Source organism: Hoplias malabaricus, chromosome 17 (genome assembly GCF_029633855.1).
Source record: "Hoplias malabaricus isolate fHopMal1 chromosome 17, fHopMal1.hap1, whole genome shotgun sequence".
Lineage (NCBI taxonomy): Eukaryota > Metazoa > Chordata > Actinopteri > Characiformes > Erythrinidae > Hoplias > Hoplias malabaricus.
The window spans coordinates 12332032-12351284 of NC_089816.1; the positions used below are offsets into that span (position 1 = coordinate 12332032).

The 19253-nt window shown below is 36.1% G+C and overlaps 3 protein-coding genes across 4 annotated transcripts; all 3 read right to left on the minus strand.

The window, feature by feature from the left end:
- Positions 1-722: 722 nt before the first annotated feature.
- LOC136673909 (mixed lineage kinase domain-like protein) lies at positions 723-12850 on the minus strand. Of its 2 annotated transcripts, none has more exons than XM_066649687.1 (11): positions 12773-12850; positions 6687-7139; positions 4971-5087; positions 4593-4770; positions 3877-3977; positions 3547-3682; positions 3160-3244; positions 2374-2513; positions 1939-1988; positions 1622-1765; positions 723-1353 (listed from the first exon to the last, which is right to left on the minus strand). In XM_066649687.1, exons 2-11 carry the CDS (start codon positions 7132-7134, stop codon positions 1304-1306), a joined length of 1449 nt encoding a protein of 482 aa, XP_066505784.1. In that variant the 5' UTR covers positions 7135-7139; positions 12773-12850; the 3' UTR covers positions 723-1303. The 2 variants fall into 2 exon arrangements, with proteins under 2 accessions (XP_066505784.1, XP_066505785.1); XM_066649688.1 differs by having other exon boundaries at positions 6687-7136; positions 12773-12814.
- Positions 12851-13728: 878 nt separating this feature from the next.
- LOC136673191 (transmembrane emp24 domain-containing protein 6-like) lies at positions 13729-16047 on the minus strand. The gene is made up of 4 exons (XM_066648518.1): positions 15841-16047; positions 15182-15308; positions 14910-15067; positions 13729-13951 (listed from the first exon to the last, which is right to left on the minus strand). Exons 1-4 carry the CDS (start codon positions 16045-16047, stop codon positions 13730-13732), a joined length of 714 nt encoding a protein of 237 aa, XP_066504615.1. The 3' UTR covers position 13729.
- Positions 16048-17006: 959 nt separating this feature from the next.
- On the minus strand, positions 17007-19065 carry LOC136673129 (transmembrane emp24 domain-containing protein 6-like). Its single transcript, XM_066648429.1, has 4 exons — positions 18859-19065; positions 17986-18112; positions 17391-17557; positions 17007-17240 (listed from the first exon to the last, which is right to left on the minus strand). The coding sequence occupies exons 1-4, from the start codon at positions 19063-19065 to the stop codon at positions 17007-17009; spliced, it is 735 nt and encodes a 244-aa protein (XP_066504526.1).
- Between the last annotated feature and the right edge of the window lie 188 nt (positions 19066-19253).

Consider the following 19253-nt stretch of genomic DNA (forward strand, 5'->3'; position numbering starts at 1 on the left):
ATATTCAACACAAAATATTTATCATAAATGAAAGAGCAGAATGATGTAAATAATAAATATAAATAAACATAATTAAATCGAGGAAATAATACGAATAAAAACAAATACGCTATTTAATTATATCTATATTTATGTACAGGTAAACGTAGTTTCTTGCACGATTCTGCATGTTAGCTGTGTTTGGTGTTATTTATGTTAATTATTGTGTGGAGGTAGTCAATGAAGGCAGGCGTGTAATTTTCAGCATTAGTTTTTTTCTACTACTACTAAATATATCATTTTGATGAATAAATTTGTGTTTTAAGGGTTAATTGAGCGGACATATATATTTACATATATGTATGTATAATTACCTTACTATGATATTTTAATGGCGAGATTACACCAGAAGAAAATGAGGATCATTACTGCCCCCTGCTGAAATGAAATGTTCTATGATTTGTGCTGGGAAGGAGAAAAGACATCAAAAAGTAATAGTACACACTACCTGTCATTCATTCATTCACGCATGCATTCATTCATTGCCTGTTATCACTTTTTGCAGGCAGGCATTATTTAGGTGTTGCAAAATCATGGTATATCTGAAAAATGTGTTTCTTTTGATAAAAAAACAAAACAAAACAAAACACCATAGGCCAAAACCTCATCCCACTACTAAAATGGCGTAGGCCTTTCATTTGCTTAAACTCACATGCAGCTACTCCAGAGAATACTTTTTTTCTTGTCTTGTATATTCATTGTTTTCCATGGAGATTACACAATCTGTGCATACACACTTGTACTGTGACCACAATGGGTGCACCTTAACAAATCAGATTTCATTAATTATTTCACTGATTTAGACCACACAGACAAGCAGAGTTTAGTGAAAATATGCACTATGGATTAACGCAAATACGCTTCATCTGAATTTCATTTAATTTTACAGATTTATATAATAAAAAAAGATTGTTAAAACAATGTGTAAAAACTTTTGAGTCGCCAATCCACCTACCAACATGTTTTTGGACCGTGGGAGTAAACCGGGGCACCCGGACGAAACCCACACGGTCACAGGGAGAACACACCACACTCCTCATCGTTCCTGCTAGTCTTAATCTGCAAAACATTCCCTTCAGATACAGTCAGTCAGCTCATGGTGAAAGGGAACATCCAGCTGAGTAATCATCAGACTGACAAAAAGTGTCCTAAGTGTCAGTGTGGATAAACACTTATTCAGTGAGTTCATGTCTCAGAGACTGTGTACACAGCAGCTGATACTCTGTAGATTATTCTGATTTGATGGAGGGCAGGTGCAGGATCTCTAGTCCTCTTCATACTGTTGTGCCAGTTTGCGGAGCTTGTCCACGAGCACTGGAGAAAAAAAACACATTCAATCTGTGAAATGTGATTTATAATGATGTTTCTATGGTTTTCCAGGTATATCAGTGTTCATTTTTAATAATCTTTACTTTTGTCAGGTGTAAAAGAGCTCAAAATAAAATATAATAAACATTTCCAGATTAAGGTTATAGTGTCTAACTCTAATTTCACTGAACCATGAAGTTTTGGACACTAAAGACACTAAGGTTGTTGCCTCTTATAGCTATATTTGGCATAAGTAAGTTCTTTACTTCTTTACCTCCAGCACTGGGCCTGTGGAAGGTTTCATATGAGCGACAAGCATTAATGAGCTCTCCTAGCTGAGGCGGACAGTCGTTTGGTAATGGCTCCATCACCTTCTCCACACACACTTTCTTATGGATAGCACTGTAGGATGAGTCGTCTAGATGGATTTATAAAACAGATGCAATTATTTTATTAAAGTTTAGTTTCAAAGTCATCCTCACACTGACGCCATTTCCAAATAAAAATTAATAATAAAATAATCCACAAGAAATATTGCAAAACAGAAGAAAATAAATACAAACTACAATGCTTCACAGTAGCACTTCATACCTTTAAAGGGGACGAGACGTGTAGCAATTTCCCAAAGGACGATTCCAAAACTAGAAAGATTATTTATGTAATGTCATTATCTCTCAGAAACAGTGATATAGTAATAGTGCTACAATACTGTCCTGTACATAACATACAGTTCCATATTCCATTTATGAGGGGTGCACTCAAAAACATTTGTGACTAATGCCATGTTTTGGTTTCATAAGATCTTCAACACAAATTGGCAAAACTAACTCTATTTCATAGCAAAATGATGACCTGATTAGGGGTAAATATATTACATAATTTAACCTCATCCTTTTGCATAAAGTGAGTGATGCAACCTTTTCTAGAACAGGTGTAATGTAGAGTATGAATATAACAGTACAGTGTTACTGTCTGTTTCTTTGTGCATATGACAATAAGACTTATGAATTTGGAATACTTCCTGACCTGTAGATTTCACAGGCCTTGTCATATCGATGGTTGACATTTTGAAGCTGTTGTGGAGAAATGTAGATAATTGAGTTGCTCTTCTTATCTTTGCTCTTCATAAGCGATGTTTCTGTTTTTGCTAGCTCAAAGCCACCCAGCTTAAAAACAAACACATGCACACAAATCATGTTTAGGAAGTGCCATTCATCAATAATTACCCTTTGTAATGTCTTAGTACTGATTTCAATGTAAAATGAGCCTTATCCAAATGATCATATTCAATATGTTAAAGGCTGGTTAAATACCTAACATTATGATACTTTTACCAAATGATATAAAGACATTGTTATCATTTATGTTATGGTTTATGTGTTTTTTGGGGTTTTTTTTGAGAATAGTTTGGACTAGACCAGATAAAACAGCAATACATTCATTCATTCATTGTCTGTAACCGCTTATCCAGTTCAGGGTCATGGTGGGTCCAGAGCCTATCCAGAATCACTGGGTGCAAGGCAGATACAAACTCTGGAAGGGGAGCCAGTCCTTCACAGAGTGATACACACACTCACTCACTCACTCACTCACTCACTCCTATGGACACTTTTGAGTTGCCCATCCACATACAAACATGTGTTTTTTTTCCATGAGAGGAAACAGGTGCTATAACAGCAATAAAGTAACACTATTTATTATAATGAAAATAAAAGCAATATTTCCACATCTATGAGTTATACATACAAATTGAAAGGCTATGTTTGATATACCACACATTAAAGCAGAAACTGACACAACAGCCAACAATACCTTCACTCTGTACCCAGCAGCCACCAGGAACTTAAAACTGGTGATGCAACCATGCACCTTAAACTTTTCCTCAGATTGGTGCAGCCTGCAGTGAGAAAAATAGATATGATCAAAAATGAACAAACAGTAGTACACCAACTTTACTTAGAATAAAATCTCTTTACATTCACTTGCATTGATCTATTTGCCTTTTCCTTTAAAGTTGTCATCTCATAGATGCATTTTTTGGGGGGGACAGCATCAATAAACAATTATACCTCATCTGTTCTGCAACAGTGGGAAATCCACAGTTAACTCAGATACTTAGACAGGCCTCTGATAAAAGGAATGCCCTATATAGGCAGTAATAATGAATGGCTTTGATTAGTGAGAGTAGTAAGTCTTAACCTGTAAAGTCCTTGAGCTGCATCCAAACACATTCTGGTCTTTCTGTCCCAGGCCAGTTTACTGGGACTGTCCAGCACTTGTCTAAGACTACCCTTCTCACAGAACTCCATCACTATCAGGTAGTTCGGGTTCGGTCCTGCAGGGAGAAGTGAAATGGAAAAACATTCGTTGTCAAAATGGCACAAAAGCATCAAGAGTCATACTAAAGCAATTATAGGGAACAAACACTACAATGTCATAACAATCAAAAACTGTCTAAGAGAGCTAGCTCTGTGAGGTACACTGCAAAACTTAAAATTAATGATGATAAAAATTCAAATGCTAACCTACCATCCTCACCCTGGACACAGATCCCAAACATTCTGAGGATGTGGGGTGATTCAAAGCGCTTCATAGTTTCCACTTCCTTATTAAAAATGCTTCTCACTTGGCTGTGGAGAATGAAGAAGCTGCAGTTCATTACAATAACAGTTCAGCAATCAACCTGACTAGTTAACCTTAAAAATGTGAACTGATAATCATAATAATAATCATCATAATAATAACTGATAATAAATTTTTTGTGCATCAGTGTATCAGAAACTGATACTTCTTTCTGATGGTAGTCGGGTGCGGAGGAAACATGATACTATTGGTTAATATTTGATGCCTGGTTATATAATCAAAATATTTTATTCTCCAGAATACACAAAGCAAACTTACCACTTCCTCTGGAACTGTAGCTAAAGCAACATCACTGAATATCACCAAAGGGGGATGCAAACAGACCAGGTCTGTCACATCAACAGACAAACCCCATTGCTAGCTATCGCTATGAGCAGTGGAGATTGGAGCCATCCTACCCACTCAGACATTGAAGCTAATTGTACTCTCTTGGACCCCTAGCCTGGGAAATTTGTATTTTTAAAATATTATTGAATGATGAAAAGTGAGTAGAAACAAGTGAAATGTTAAAATGGTAAAATTGGGATTTCAGATCAACTTTAAGGAAAGATTAAATAAGGAGTCTACATACAAAAATGGACAGTTGGCCTAAGCATATCTACCTTGGGTTGGTGTTTCCTGTATATGTATATCTCTTGATGGCCACTGTGAATTTATTGTATTCTCCTTTGAACAGCTCAGAATTGCAAATGCTCATGATAGGCTTGATGGGAAAATCGTATGTCAGCTCCTCTGGCCTGATCTCTCTGATGTCCTGCAGATGGATGCTGGGTCTTCTTACTGTCAGAAACAGAACATTTATTTTTTTCCATTTACCTTTCTCTATTGTCAACTGACATGTACCTTAATGGAACAAAAAAATGTTCTGGGCTACATACATATAAAGCATGACATCACAATCATTAACAGTATCGTATGTCATGTACCCAACCATGGTCAAATAAGATTACTTCTGTGCATTCCTTAATGTTTATACTTACACGACTCCAGGATGACTTTGATGTCCTGAACATCTTTTCGAGTTTGATCAACTTTCTCATGCACAGCATCCACTCTGACTTTGGTCTCCTGGTTTTCCTGTGTCAAAGACTGGAGCACTGCTCCAATTAAAAAAATATTTTCAGAACTCATCCCAAATATTAACACAATATGTGATAGATGTCAACTTGAACCAGCCACACATGTTTTGGACGTGTTCAAAACTATTTGTCTTTCAGGAATGTTCGGGCAGCCAGTCCAGCCTTCTCCTATTACAGCATTATTTGATGTGACTCCTCAAGGGCTCTGCTTAGAGAAATATTTTCTGAATGCGATAGCTTTTGCCACATTAGTGGCTGGATGGCTTATACTTTCGAAATGTAAAGAAAAAAGCCCTCCTGCTTTTAAAAACTGGGTGAACGATTTAATGCAGTTTATGACACTGGAAAAATGTAGCAATAAATTTTATACTATTTGTGGGTGTGGTGAAGTGGTGGATGATGTTCACTGTATCAAAAAAAAAAAAAAAAAAAATATATATATATATATATATTTTTTTTTTTTCCCCAGGAGATTTCACCTAAATATACTTGTTCTGAAATCATGACATTTCAAAATGTTTTATATATATGCTTCATTAGAAAAATATATATTTATTTTATATTTTTGTTTTTATTTTATTTTATAGATGTTTTCTGCATTATACTTTGTAAATAAAACTGAAAAATATAAATGACTTTTGTTCTGATTGGCTGCTCTGTATTGTATCTCATTCAACAACCGATGTAAATTTAAAAGTGTAGCTCCAGCAATCTTTATCCCGAGTGGGAATAGCCAGGCTAAAATAGTGTACAAGATTTTAATACATATATCGTCTGCCCAGGTAGGCTCTGAACCCACCGTGACCCTGAACTGGATAAGCAGTTACAGATATTGAATGAATGAATGAATGAATGAATCGTCGCCATCCAATTAAAAGCATGTATCTCCATTTTAGCAGATTTTTAGTTTACTACATCATTTGAATACAGCCGCTGCTCTTCACATTGTGTCAAAATTTCATGATAATAAACCAATAGAAATGCTCCAAAATTACTTGGAATAAAATATTTTACTGAAAGTTAGAAAGTTATTTATTTTCTCTTGTAAAATTACTATTTTGGGAGATGCATGTTGTTAATTAGACAGCAACAATATATGAATACTTTTATGGATATGTCATCATAACCATTATCAATTCATATCGAGCTGGTTTTGCTACTTCAATACATGGCCTTCATGCACTGAGGATGAATTTTACAAATTTTGCCAAGGATTTCACAGCAATTCAGAGTATTATTAAAACAGATCATATCCACATTAAATGGCTCCTGTAGAAATAAGTTCGAGGTCGACATAATGACGTGCCAACACAGCAGACTAGGGTTCAGATATCTGCTCAGACATGGATACAACAAGAGTAAGAGTAAGAGTAAGAGTAAGAGTAAGAGTAAGAGTTTTTGTGCAAGAATCCTAATGCTGCATTCACCTTCTTCTGTACCTGATTAATAATGTAAGTCACTATGCTCTACATAAATCTATAAATGTTTAAAGTGGACCTGTAGTTTGTTTTAAAGACTGAATTATTTATGGGTTGGATGTTAATACATTAAAGTTCAAAGGCATCAAGATTTATGCCATTTAAGAAATTAATGCTTTGAAAGCCAATGGAATCTCACACTTTTGAAGCTCATCATAGTCACTTCTCCTGTCCTCTTCGTCCTCTTTTCTCCTCCTAGCCTCTTGGAACACTCCTTTCATCTCATCCCTCTGCTCCACCTGCAGAGCCAGAGAGAGGATCTGGGCAGCATCATTGAGCCTCTCATTGAGGCAGCCAAACTCCTCTCCCAGGTCATAAACCTTCATGATGCGCTTCAGACAACTGGACGAGGCATATTTCTTCACTACGTCCTGAGCAGACTCCAGAGTGATCTTGAGCTCCTGCAGGCCTCTCTCCACCAACTCCCGATGATTACCAAAACCATTCTGCTTTACAGCCTTCACCAGCTTCATCAGTGAATCCACACGATGAGCCAGACGTCTACATCGCTTCTTATTTGCTTTTACGTCCTCACACAGAGAGTAAAACTTCTCTGCTATGCCCAAGATTGGGTCAATGATGTCCATGGCTGCTACAGAAAAAAATAACATCATATAATACCAGAAATGCTCCAAAATTAATGTATTGTTGTAATGTATTCCCTCTCATGAAAAGATACCATTTAGAAAACTAGATTTTATAGCTGACACAACCTTCCAATAATTTTATGTGACCAACCTACTCATCCAAGATCAGTACATAATCTCAGTAATGTTCTTGTGGCTCAGTGTTTTTAAATCCTAAGAGAAATTAAGCATAAATACTTCAGAAGAGCCGAGACTGCTCTTGTAGCAAATTTTGCATGGTATTGTAGCAACACGTAATAATTAAAGAAATCAGCAGTTGTTGTGCTCTGAAATTGAGGCCTGTAGCTTTAAGAAAGCTGGGAGTGAGAGTCTGAGTGAGGAAGTGAGACTTTGGAGAGATGTGATTTTGAAGAGTAAATGTCTACTGCATGAAGAACACGTTTCGTCCAAAAGACAAACAGAACTAAGGGATGTCAATGGGCGTTTTCACTCGTCTGATGTGGGTAGTTGCTTCCACACCAATGAACCCAGCCCCAAAATCTGAGAAAACGTCGGGTTTTCTTTCACTCAGCAGATTTGTTTGCACCAAACGCGTGAAAAATGGTAAAAATGGTATCTGAGGAAGAAACCGCGGCACTTATGATACCTGGAAATAGGACATTAAACGTCAGCCCTCTGCACAAAATTACAAATAACACAAAATACATAAATACGTTTTACTGAAAAGAAAGAAAATGCGATAAAATGCATGAAAATACGTGACAAATTCAAAGCCAGCGAGTCCGCTGAGATTAATACCCTAGATCAAATTTTGTGAAAGCGTTAACCCCTGGGCAGTGTTTCACTGGAGTTAAGCTATCCTAATTTTAGAAATTGACGGTCAAGCCATCCGCGCTTCAAATACCAATGCACGTATAGGCGCGTCATTACGGTTTTTCATTGCGGAGAACACCTCAGCCGCTTTAGGACAGATAAAGAATCTGAAACCCACGTTTGAGCAGCGATGTCTCAGTTACTAAATAAATGCACGCAATGCTAAAATGGACTAAAATTAACAAGCCATTAGGAATATATTTCGTTTTAAATCACTTTAAAGAGGCAAAACACGCATTGATTATTTCATATATTTACAGGGACCTCACTGTATAATATTCTCATGAATTTATACTGAATACCTACCGATATGGATTTCTCAAAAATTACCCAGAATGCCTAAACCATTCTACACTTATTAAACAGAGGGACCTTTTGGCTATTAACTGTTTGATTTTGACAGAATTTCACTGTATATGCTTCGCATAGATAAGAAAGATATTTTCTGAAGCCCATGGGAAAGGACCTTGTGCATTTTCATAACATGTGGCAAAAGCATTTGAGTTACAGTTGTTTTTCTGTGATGCTTGGAAGGCAGACTGCACAGCTGTTTTTAAACAGAATCTGGAATCACACAGTAATTCAAGTTCTTCATAATTTTGATAATTATTAACGTTCAAGTTGTTAAGATGTTGGAGTTGGGCTTTTCAAACTTTTGCCACATTTCAGGCTTCAAACATAAAGATATAAAATTTTAATTTTTTGTGAAGAATCAATAAGTGGGACGCAATCGTGAAGTGGAATGAAATTTATTGGATGTGTCAAACTTTTTTAACAAATAAAAAACTGAAAAGTGGGGTGTGCGATATTATTCGGCCCCCTTGCGTTAATAATATTGCACGCCCCACTTTTCAGTTTTTTATTTTGAATGGTTGTCGTGTAGGTTATGTTCAAAAACATAGACAGCTAGGGTTAGTTTCCAACCTATACCACACCACCTCTACCCCCCCAACTCCAACATCCTAACAACTTGAACGTTAATAATTATCAAAATTATGAAGAACTTGAATTACTGTGTGATTCCAGATTCTGTTTAAAAACAGCTGTGCAGTCTGCCTTCCAAGCATCACAGAAAAACAACTGTAACTCAAATGCTTTTGCCATATGTTATGAAAATGCACAAGGTCCTTTCCCATGGGCTTCAGAAAATATCTTTCTTATCTATGCGAAGCATATACAGTGAAATTCTGTCAAAATCAAACAGTTAATAGCCAAAAGGTCCCTCTGTTTAATAAGTGTAGAATGGTTTAGGCATTATGGGTAATTTTTGAGAAATCCATATTGGTAAATATTCAGTATAACTTTATGAGAAAAGTATACAGTGAAATTCTGTCAAAATCATACAGTTAATAGCCAAAAGGTCCCTCTGTTTAATAAGTGTAGAATGGTTTAGGCATTCTGGGTAATTTTTGAGAAATCCATATCGGTAGGTATTCAGTATAAATCCATGAGAATATTATACGGTGAGGTCCCTCTGTTTAATGACAGTAAAATGTAATCTGTATTTCTACATGTCCACCAGGATTACTATTCAAAGCCAATTAAGTGTTTATAGAAAAGTAAAAAAAATACGTAAATATGAAACAATCAATGCGTGTTTTGCCTCTTTAAAGTGATTTAAAACGAAATATATTCCTAATGGCTTGTTAATTTTAGTCCATTTTAACATTACGTGAATTTATTTAGTAACTGAGACATCGCTGCTCAAACGTGGGTTTCAGATTCTTTATCTGTTCCAAAGCGGATGTGGTGTTCTCCGCAATTAAAAACCGTAATGACGTGCCTATACGTGCATTGGGATTTGAAGCACGGATGACTTGACCGTCAATTTCAAAAGTGCGGATAGCTTGACTCCAGTCCCAGTTTCCCCAAAACGTCTTAGTGTTAAGATCATCTTGGCAGGGGGAGAGGGAGTGTTTAGTGGGATGCTCACACTACACTAGTTTTGCGAAACCCAGCCCTGGTCTGTAACATCAGCAGCACTAAAGTAAAGAAATGAACTAAGTATCGCTAACTCCGGTAAAGTTGGTTTCATATTCGCATATTCAGATTTCTTTCTTCAATAGCTCTCAAACGGTGCAAGCAAATGACTTAATACTTGCAAAGTATTGTTTTTGGGATCCATGACAAGCAACTACAACTCAGTTTATGTCAGAAATGTTTGCCATTTAAAAAACACGAAATATATTGTTTTCTATGGGCTGCCGCCATCTCCACGAGAGCTAAGGGACCGTTTACAAACTACACTACACAGTAAAAACGAAGGTGACGAACCTCACACATGATGTATACTACATCTCTTACCTTGATAAATTTAACCATTACTGGCCCGTGGTGATAAATTTTTCATTACAAATTTCAATAGCTTTTGAACCTTTGATGATATTGTATCAAAACAAGTTGTATTTGATAAAGTGCAACCCACATGACATACTACACCTTTTATTTTGGTCAATTTAACCATTGCTGGCCTGTGGTGATGGGTTTTTGAAAATAAATTTCAATAGCTTTTTAACCTTTTATGATATTGTTTCTAAACATGTTTTATTTGAACAAGTGCCACCCACATGACATACTACACCTCTTATTTTGGTCAATTTAACAATTAATGGCCCATGATGATGCATTTTTGGGAATACATTTCAATAGCTTTTGAATGTTTAATGAAATTGCTCAGAAAGAACATGTAGCTGTTTGAATGAAGTAATGGTGGGGTAGGCAATAATTTGAGCAGGTTTTTTAACAGGTTTTAAAATATTTTTATTGACCAACTGTCAATATTTTGCAGAATGTAAGTATATACACACAAAACAACAGCAATAGTTATAATCCAAAAAAATTACTTTCAAAGTAAAAATTAAACTGTCTGACTCATGAGAGACATAACTTTTCCCAGAGGTGTACATACAGTAGGTGTATGCAAAACGTTGGTGTTTCCACAGGATACATTTAAAGAAAGCTGGAGCAGACATTCCCAGAAACAGAGACTACCTTATGTAATGCATAATATGAGATGTGTTGCTACTTGTCTTGGACAATGTCCTAGATCCACAATGGCCCTTTATAGACAAACAGTCTCTGTTTCTGGGAATGTCTGCTCCAGCTTTCTTTAAATGTATCCTGTGGATACACCAACATTTTGCATACACCTACTGTATGTACACCTCTGGCAAACGTTATGTCTCTCATGAGTCAGACAACTTAATTTTTACATTGAAAGTAATTTTTTTGGATTATAACTATTGCTGTTGTTTTGTGTGTATATACTTACATTCTGCATAAAATTGACAGTTGGTCAATAAAAATATTTTAAAACCTGTTAAAAAACCTGCTCAAATTATTGCCTACCCCACCATTACTTCATTCAAACAGCTACATGTTCTTTCTGAGCAATTTCATTAAACATTCAAAAGCTATTGAAATGTATTCTCAAAAATGCATCATCATGGGCCATTAATTGTTAAATTGACCAAAATAAGAGGTGTAGTATGTCATGTGGGTGGCACTTGATCAAATACAAATTGTTTAGAAACAATATCATCAAAGTTTCAAAAGCTATTGAAATTTGTAATGAAAAATGTATCACCACGGGCCAGTAATGGTTAAATTTGCCAAAATAACAGGTGTAGTATGTCATGTGGGTGGCACTCGATCAAATACAACTTGTTTTGAAACAATATCATAAAACCTTCAAAAGCTATTGAAATTAATAATGAAAAATGTATCACCACGGGCCAGCAATGGTTAAATTTATCAAGGTAAGAGATGTAGTATACATCATGTGTGAGGTTCGTCACCTTCGTTTTTACTGTGTAGTGTAGTTTGTAAACGGTCCCTTAGCTCTCGCGGAGATGGCGGCAGCCCATAGAAAACAATATATTTCGTGTTTTTTAAATGGCAAACATTTCTGACATAAACTGAGTTGTAGTTGCTTGTCTTGGATCCCAAAAACAATACTTTGCAAGTAAAGTCATTTGCATGCACCGTTTGAGAGCTATTGAAGAAAGAAATCTGAATATGCGAATATGAAACCAACTTTACCGGAGTGTATCGCTAGTGTAAACACAAAAAACACTGAGATCGTTTACAGCTGATTCACTTTAAAATAACTGATCGGTTCATATAGATAAATAGAAACTAGTGATGTGTGTATATTCTTTATTTCTGAATTTCACAGATAAGCTGGGAAAGTTCCGAATTTGTCGTAAATGTTCTAGAATGTTCTAAAAGTCTAATTTGTTCGGCTTCACCGACCTCAAACACGTTAACAACAGAGTGGATGCAGCGTATGCCAATATAGGACGCAAAAAAGCAAAGTGAAATATATTCATCCTGTACTTTAACTTCACCCCTTTTAGGTTCATTTACTAATGCTTTTTTTTCCATTTTCCCCCCTCAGTACACCCAGATTTATTTACCCAAAACAAGTTCCAGCAAGCCATCAGATCATGGCTTTTTGGACTTCCTCCTTCAATAACGGCCTCACTGAAATCACACAGGATATGGTTTTTAAAATAGTTTCTGCTGAATGTGGACCACGTTACACCATATCCTGTGATCCCAGCACTGCAATGTTAGTGCAGTTTTTCACATCGTAAACACATTTGAGTTTTTAGTCTCTCTCAATAAAAAGCTGCTGATGTCACTGTCCCTGTGAGTTTAAACATGACCAGACATAAGTGAATATGAGGCTTAATGCAAACAGATGTTACACTGACAAAAATATAAGTTTTATAATAAAAAACAAATGACAGATAATACTTACTCAATGTGGTCTGCTCTAAGTCCCAGCAGAATTAAAAATGAGAACTATACTCTCAGTGATCAGAAAAACTGAAGTCACACCTCCATAGCAAAAGGCTCCTCCTCTTATTGCTCCACCAATGCCATGTTTCCCAACATGTGGTCCAGACTTTACAAGGGGTGTACAAAGATTTGTCTGCTCTGAGTTTGAGTTTGCGAGGTATGGCCATTGGTATACAAATAAACACAAGGACAGAAAAAACTGTATCAATGGATTTATTTATTTTACTTGTTAGGCCTGTCACAATAGCCTTTTTAGTGATTGATATATTGTCGCAGAAATAATATTGAAAACAATATTTTAATCATTTTAAAACCATTTATGAAACTGATATAAAAATAATACAATAGCATAATAATGCAAATACACACCTCATTTTATATTATATACTTATTGCAGCCTCCAAGAAAAAAAATGAACCATCCTCTGCTTTACAGGCCATATTCACCTTCAGCAGAAATCAGACCTTCTTCCACGAAAATGGAAAATTCTTTTTCCACGAAGATGTTTCTTTCAACCTGATCTGATTATTTCAACCTAACACTTTGAAATAAATCTGTTTATTTATAAAAATGTTTGGCAAATGGTAGTCTCAGCAGTAAGTGTTTAATGATGAATCAGTGACATATAACATAATATTAGTTTATTTATGGGTGATACATTAAGCTTACAATTTTTAAAATCATTTTTAAGTAAATCTATTTTTGCTGCATTTGATTACATGTCTTCCTTCATTTCATAGTGGACCAAATCATTGCTGTCTGATTAAAATCTCAATTGTTATGGATTTTAGTTTACCACATCATTTGAACATTAGTAACTATTTTGGGAGATACATGTTTGTCACTGGACAGTGACAACTTGAAAAAAAGAAATTAGCTGAATTTACTATGTTTTAAAAGTTATTGTTTCTCAGTCTCAACAGCATGGACGCTTATTGTCTGTTCTGAAGAATCTCTTGAGGAAATAGAGCTGGAAATATCCAGCCGTAAGGATGACAAAGCTTTGGACGATGGACCAGGTTTTCATGTAGTTGGCTTTGGACTGAAGCAGGTAGAAATCAGCCCCTCTACGCATCCGTGCTACATTATAGAAGCGCCACATGTGCTGTATTCGAATCCGCATCTTGTTAGAAATGTCCTGAACAAAGAAAGGACAGCAGATATTACACCAGAGGACTATCTCATGCAACTTTCAGTATGCAATGTTATGTTCTATCAGGAAGAATAATGGTTTATAATACTGTTTTTCAGATACTATACTGGATTTTACATGGTTTCTATATTGAAATTAGTTCCAGACCCCTGCTTATGGTCCTTAGGCCAAAACAGATTATGGCACTTTTTAATAAAAAATCAAAAAGGTGATTGATTTAATAATAATTATGAAATGTATAAACAAGCACAACTTAGCCTAATCTGTTAATATTTGGTCTTTGATGCATGTTGCCTATTGAAGAGGTTAACATCCAAACATCATTGTGCTAAAAAATAATAGTAAAAAAATCCAAAAAAATTGATTTTGATTAGGATTTTAGGATTTGTGCTTTCTAGTGGTAAACACGTGGGCTTTGGAAGGTGGTTTTCCACTGCATGACACCTGCTCTACTCGACTTTTTCTATTCTTTGTTGCTCCATCTACCTCTTGCTGGAGTTTTCAACCAGCCATCGATCCAAAAAACATCTTAAACTCTTAAAAAAAAAATAAACAGCGTGATTTTATGAACTGCTGCTGTGAATCAGAAAAAAAAATATATGATCTCTGCTGTACGTTGAAGATTTTTTAAAAGGCTCAATTGTGCTGGAGATCCCAGTAGCCAAGAGCCAAGTCTATCTGACCAGTAAGTGCTCTGAATTGTATACATCATGTTTAGTTCCATCTCAGCTCACTTGGAACCATGTGTAAGCAAGGACTAAATAAATACATGCTTCCAGGGGACATGTAGCAGTTTTGCGTAATGAAAAAGCAAAAGATGCAAGTAGAGCTGAGCCGAGTCGAGTAGGGTCCGTGCAGTGGAAAAGTGCAAGAGGTGGTAAAGTTTGAGGCCCCATGGTTTAGACGACACTACAGTAATTTTTCAGTAAGACTGTCTCTTTACCTTTATGTTGGAAAGAGTGTTGTTTAGAACCCCTTCTTCCATGTCATCTTCTTTGTCAACTTCTTCTGCAACCCCCTCATAGTACACTCCAAAGTTCAGAAAGACTCGCAGATGTCCAAAACGGTTGAGGTAATTGGCAAAACACATTTGATAAAAACCTGATTAAAACAGTTTGCAAGGGTGAAAATAAATTTCAGAGCTATTTATTAAAGAAGCTTCTATTCTGACAGTATTAGGCCTATGTGTTTTTTTTTATTCATTATCAGCTCCACCTGTTTCTGTTGTTTGGAATCCCATCTGGCCCTTTGTATCATCATTGAAGGAGATGAGCATACCCTTGGGAGAGAGAATAGAGGCGGCTAGGTGTCTGTCTTCCATCATCCCAGACGCCCACTGAACCTGCACAGAGCAAATGCAGACACAGCATATAGAACAAATAGCTGCAAGGGCCAAAGAATAAAATCTATATTGTGTCTAAAGAAGCACTGTTTCATAACACAGATACTCGTAAACATTAAGTAGCAGTGGTATAAAATGTTCAGAAAAACAAATGAATGGTTTCAGTATGAATTAAGTGTAAAAGCATAAAGTGTTCAAATTATTGTTCATAAACAGTTCTTTAAAAACAAAATCTTTACTTCCAAGTTTCAGTTCTTTAATAATGCTGCTTTAAAAGAGATTTGCCATCTCATAGAACAAAGAAAAGAAACCCTTATCAGATAGGGGAACACCACTGTTATTCTGATAACAAAGGTCATTCAATGTTATAAAGGATTATTTTTCCACATGCACAAAAATTCAATAAAGCTCTTGGACACAGATTCCTATGTTAAAGCCTGCTGCCACATGCAAATTAGCATATCCAGCAATAGACAAATCTGAATTCAATTGGAAATGCACCAGATTTATTCATAAACAAGTTCAGACTTACCATGTAAGTGAGGTAAATGCGTCCACCATGGCGAGCAAAGTGCCAGTAGCACTGTGTCTCCATGCCAGGCAGCTGCACAGCAAAGTCATAGTGATCAGCCCACTGAAGGAACTGATGACCTCCATGACTGTTATCTGACTGTTCAGTCTTCTGACTGCCACTCGGATGTCCCAAAACGAGAAGGATAAGGAGGACCAAAGAGTGCATGTCTCAAACTTAGACCATGCCCGCACACACACACACAAATGCTCACACATACGAGAGTTTGGTGTGAAATACCAACCTTGGAAATGATTAACTCAAGCCTAAAATAGCTTCCTGAAAATATATAACACTGTTTCTTACACGTAAACCTTAAACCTGTTACTGAAAAAGTAATCAATGGTTAATTCAGAGACTAGAATTAAAAACTACTCAATATGTCTAAGAATGTGAGAAGCAGGAAATGTAACTTCTCAGAACTTTTAAACTTGGAGGTTTAGAAAAACATTCCTGATTTTTTATTTTTTTCTGTGACACATGGTAATGAATGTTTATATGTCTACTTACTTAATGTCCATTTCGATGACAAATAAACAAGAAGGGCCTTTATTTTGCACAGTACATGAGGTAGGTCTTAATATTAAAAACTTAAACTTAACTTAAAAAACTTAATGTTAAAACTTATAAAAGTTAGGTGGATGGATGTGTATGAATAATACATTTATAATCAGTGATCTACAAATCTAAAGCTCACAGAACCAAAGACATCTAACAGTTGCAGGTTATGGTGAAATTCATATAATTTTATAAATTGTATTTAGTAATAAATATTTGTTGCATTTTTGTTAAACTGCACATACTGGATCAATTTGGATGAATGTATGGTTCATGTTTGTGTTATTTAAAACTATGAAGCCAGTAAAGTTAAAGATGGGTAACTCTGAAGAAACACAAAGCATAATTGCCTTACTGTATAATGCTTAAGTGATGTTTCATAAGTGATGTCATCACCCTTACCCTAAAATTTGGAAAACGTTTTTTTGAATGACAAAAGAAAAATGACTGCCAGAGAGTTGCTATGAGCTTTATTCGATCTCTCACATGTATGTCACTGAGAATAAAAAGTAATAGATAGAAAGACAATTGGAGGATTATATTAAATAGCAATGCCTATCCTTGTCAACTCAGCAGCGGGGTTTCTCTGTCTCTGTGGTGGGCTTGGTGTGAAAAAGCTTCTTGAGGAAAAAGAGCTGCAAATATCCAGCCATGATGATGATCAAGCTCTGGACAGCTGACCAGGTGCTTATATAGTGAGAGTTGGACAGAAGCAGGTAGTAATCTGCCCCTCTCCTCATTCGCTCAAAGTTATAATAACGCCACATGTGGAACACAAAGGCCTGCACATGGGAAGAGCTTTCCTGTAAAAACATTAGACAATTTCAATGAAACAACCAGGTTTATAGCTGCACTCATAACATTACAATTCCTGTCCACAGATGAGAATAAATACCAGAATAAAAAAATTACACTTTCTTGTATAATTCTTGTATAAAAACCATTTAATTTACCTCAATACTAGTCAGTGTGTTATTTAAGTGTTTCTTCTCCTCCTCTTTCTTAATCTCCTCTTCCTGCTTCATGTCCTGTGATCCTTCATAGTAAACACCAAAGTTCAGGAAAATCTGCATGCTGCCAAATCGGTTGTGGAAGTTGCTGAAGCACATCTGATAGAAACCTGGAGTCATCCAATTATGAATAAAAAAATGCAAGTAAATATAAAGTGAACAGTAATAGTAGTGAATGACTGTTGATCTCCAGGGCATTTCACTCAGGTCACTTTGTGACCTGATTTTTTTATATATATATATATATATATATATATATATATATATATATATATATATACACACACACACACACACTCACAGACTTACGCCTATGGACACTTCTGAGTTGCCAATCCACCTACCAACGTGTGTTTTGTGACTGTGGAAGGAAACCCACACGGACACAGGAAGAACACACCAAACTCCTCACAAACAGTCACCCGGAGCAGGACCTAAACCCACAACCTCCAGGTCCCTGGAGCTGTGTGACCTTAAAACAACTGAATTCACTTACTATCAAGGAAGACTACAAACTTCTGGACATTTTGTCACTCACCAGTCTCTTCAGCGTTGAAGGCTATCTGACCTTTGGCATCATCCACTGAGCCTACAACAAGGCCACTTGGGGCATTGACAATAACTGAGAGGTGTCTGTCATTGGCCACTCCAGTCACCCATTGAACCTAAAAATGCACATTACACATGCTTCTTATTAGGTAACCATATCAAATACAGTTTATAAAAGAACAATAATGACCTCGAGTTAAAAATGAGGTCTGCGTATAGTGTTTGTGTCAAGATCTTATGCTTCCATTATGATCAAAATGCCTTTTACATTGTGCTCAGATTTAGTTACAGACTTGATACTTTACATTTAATAGATAGTAAAAATATCATTTTGGAGAAGTGACATGTCTTTCTGACAGTTACAATATATTATTTCTTGCAATATTTTCGACATTTTGAATGAACATCCACTAATTCACTTTCCAGATATTTTAATGTAGTTACAAAATTATTAATATAATCAGTGTATAATGTATAATTATTTATCTCTGATTTTCTTGCAGATATATATATTATGAACAAAATAACTACTGCACCATTTAAGGTGGAACTGAAAATTGAGAGGTTTTCCACAGCATTTGCTTTGCTTCCTCAGTGAGTGACCATATGGTGGTGGCAGCAGTATACTGAGGTGTACTAGCCTGTATGAAATAAAATATTTTATTTGACTTTCAGAACTGGGTGTAACTACTACTGAATATTCAGTACTTAGTTGTAGGCTGTTTAAAAACTACAACTGCATTAGCAGGAGAGGAGACATAGCAGAACATATTAAACATCCACCATCCACAGGTTAATTAAAAGTATTGTATGAATTGTAATAAATATGTTCATATTTAAAGAAGCCATTTTTTCATATTACCATAAAATCAAGGTAGAAGTGTTCCCCTCTGTGTGCAAAATGCCAGAAGCACTCAAGGCCTGATGCAAGGACCACAATGGAGAAGTCATACTGCTCTGCCCCCCAGAAGAGCTCCTGGTCAGTCACGTCAGGTCTCAGGTCCTTCACTGCTTTGCAACTCTGCCATAGCATCAGCAGAAGAACAGCATTGAAATTCCTAGCTAACATTGCACAGCTACACACAGTTTAGTCACTGCTTTATTGAATGAAGATGTCTAAGCTTTTGAGGTTCTCATCATGGAACATAAGCAGATGATTAACACTGACCTTACCCTCCCTCTGTGAATGGGAAAATCCTTGTTAGTACACAGGTGCTGATGATTTCCACCCAAACCACACTTCTGGGCATGTTAATA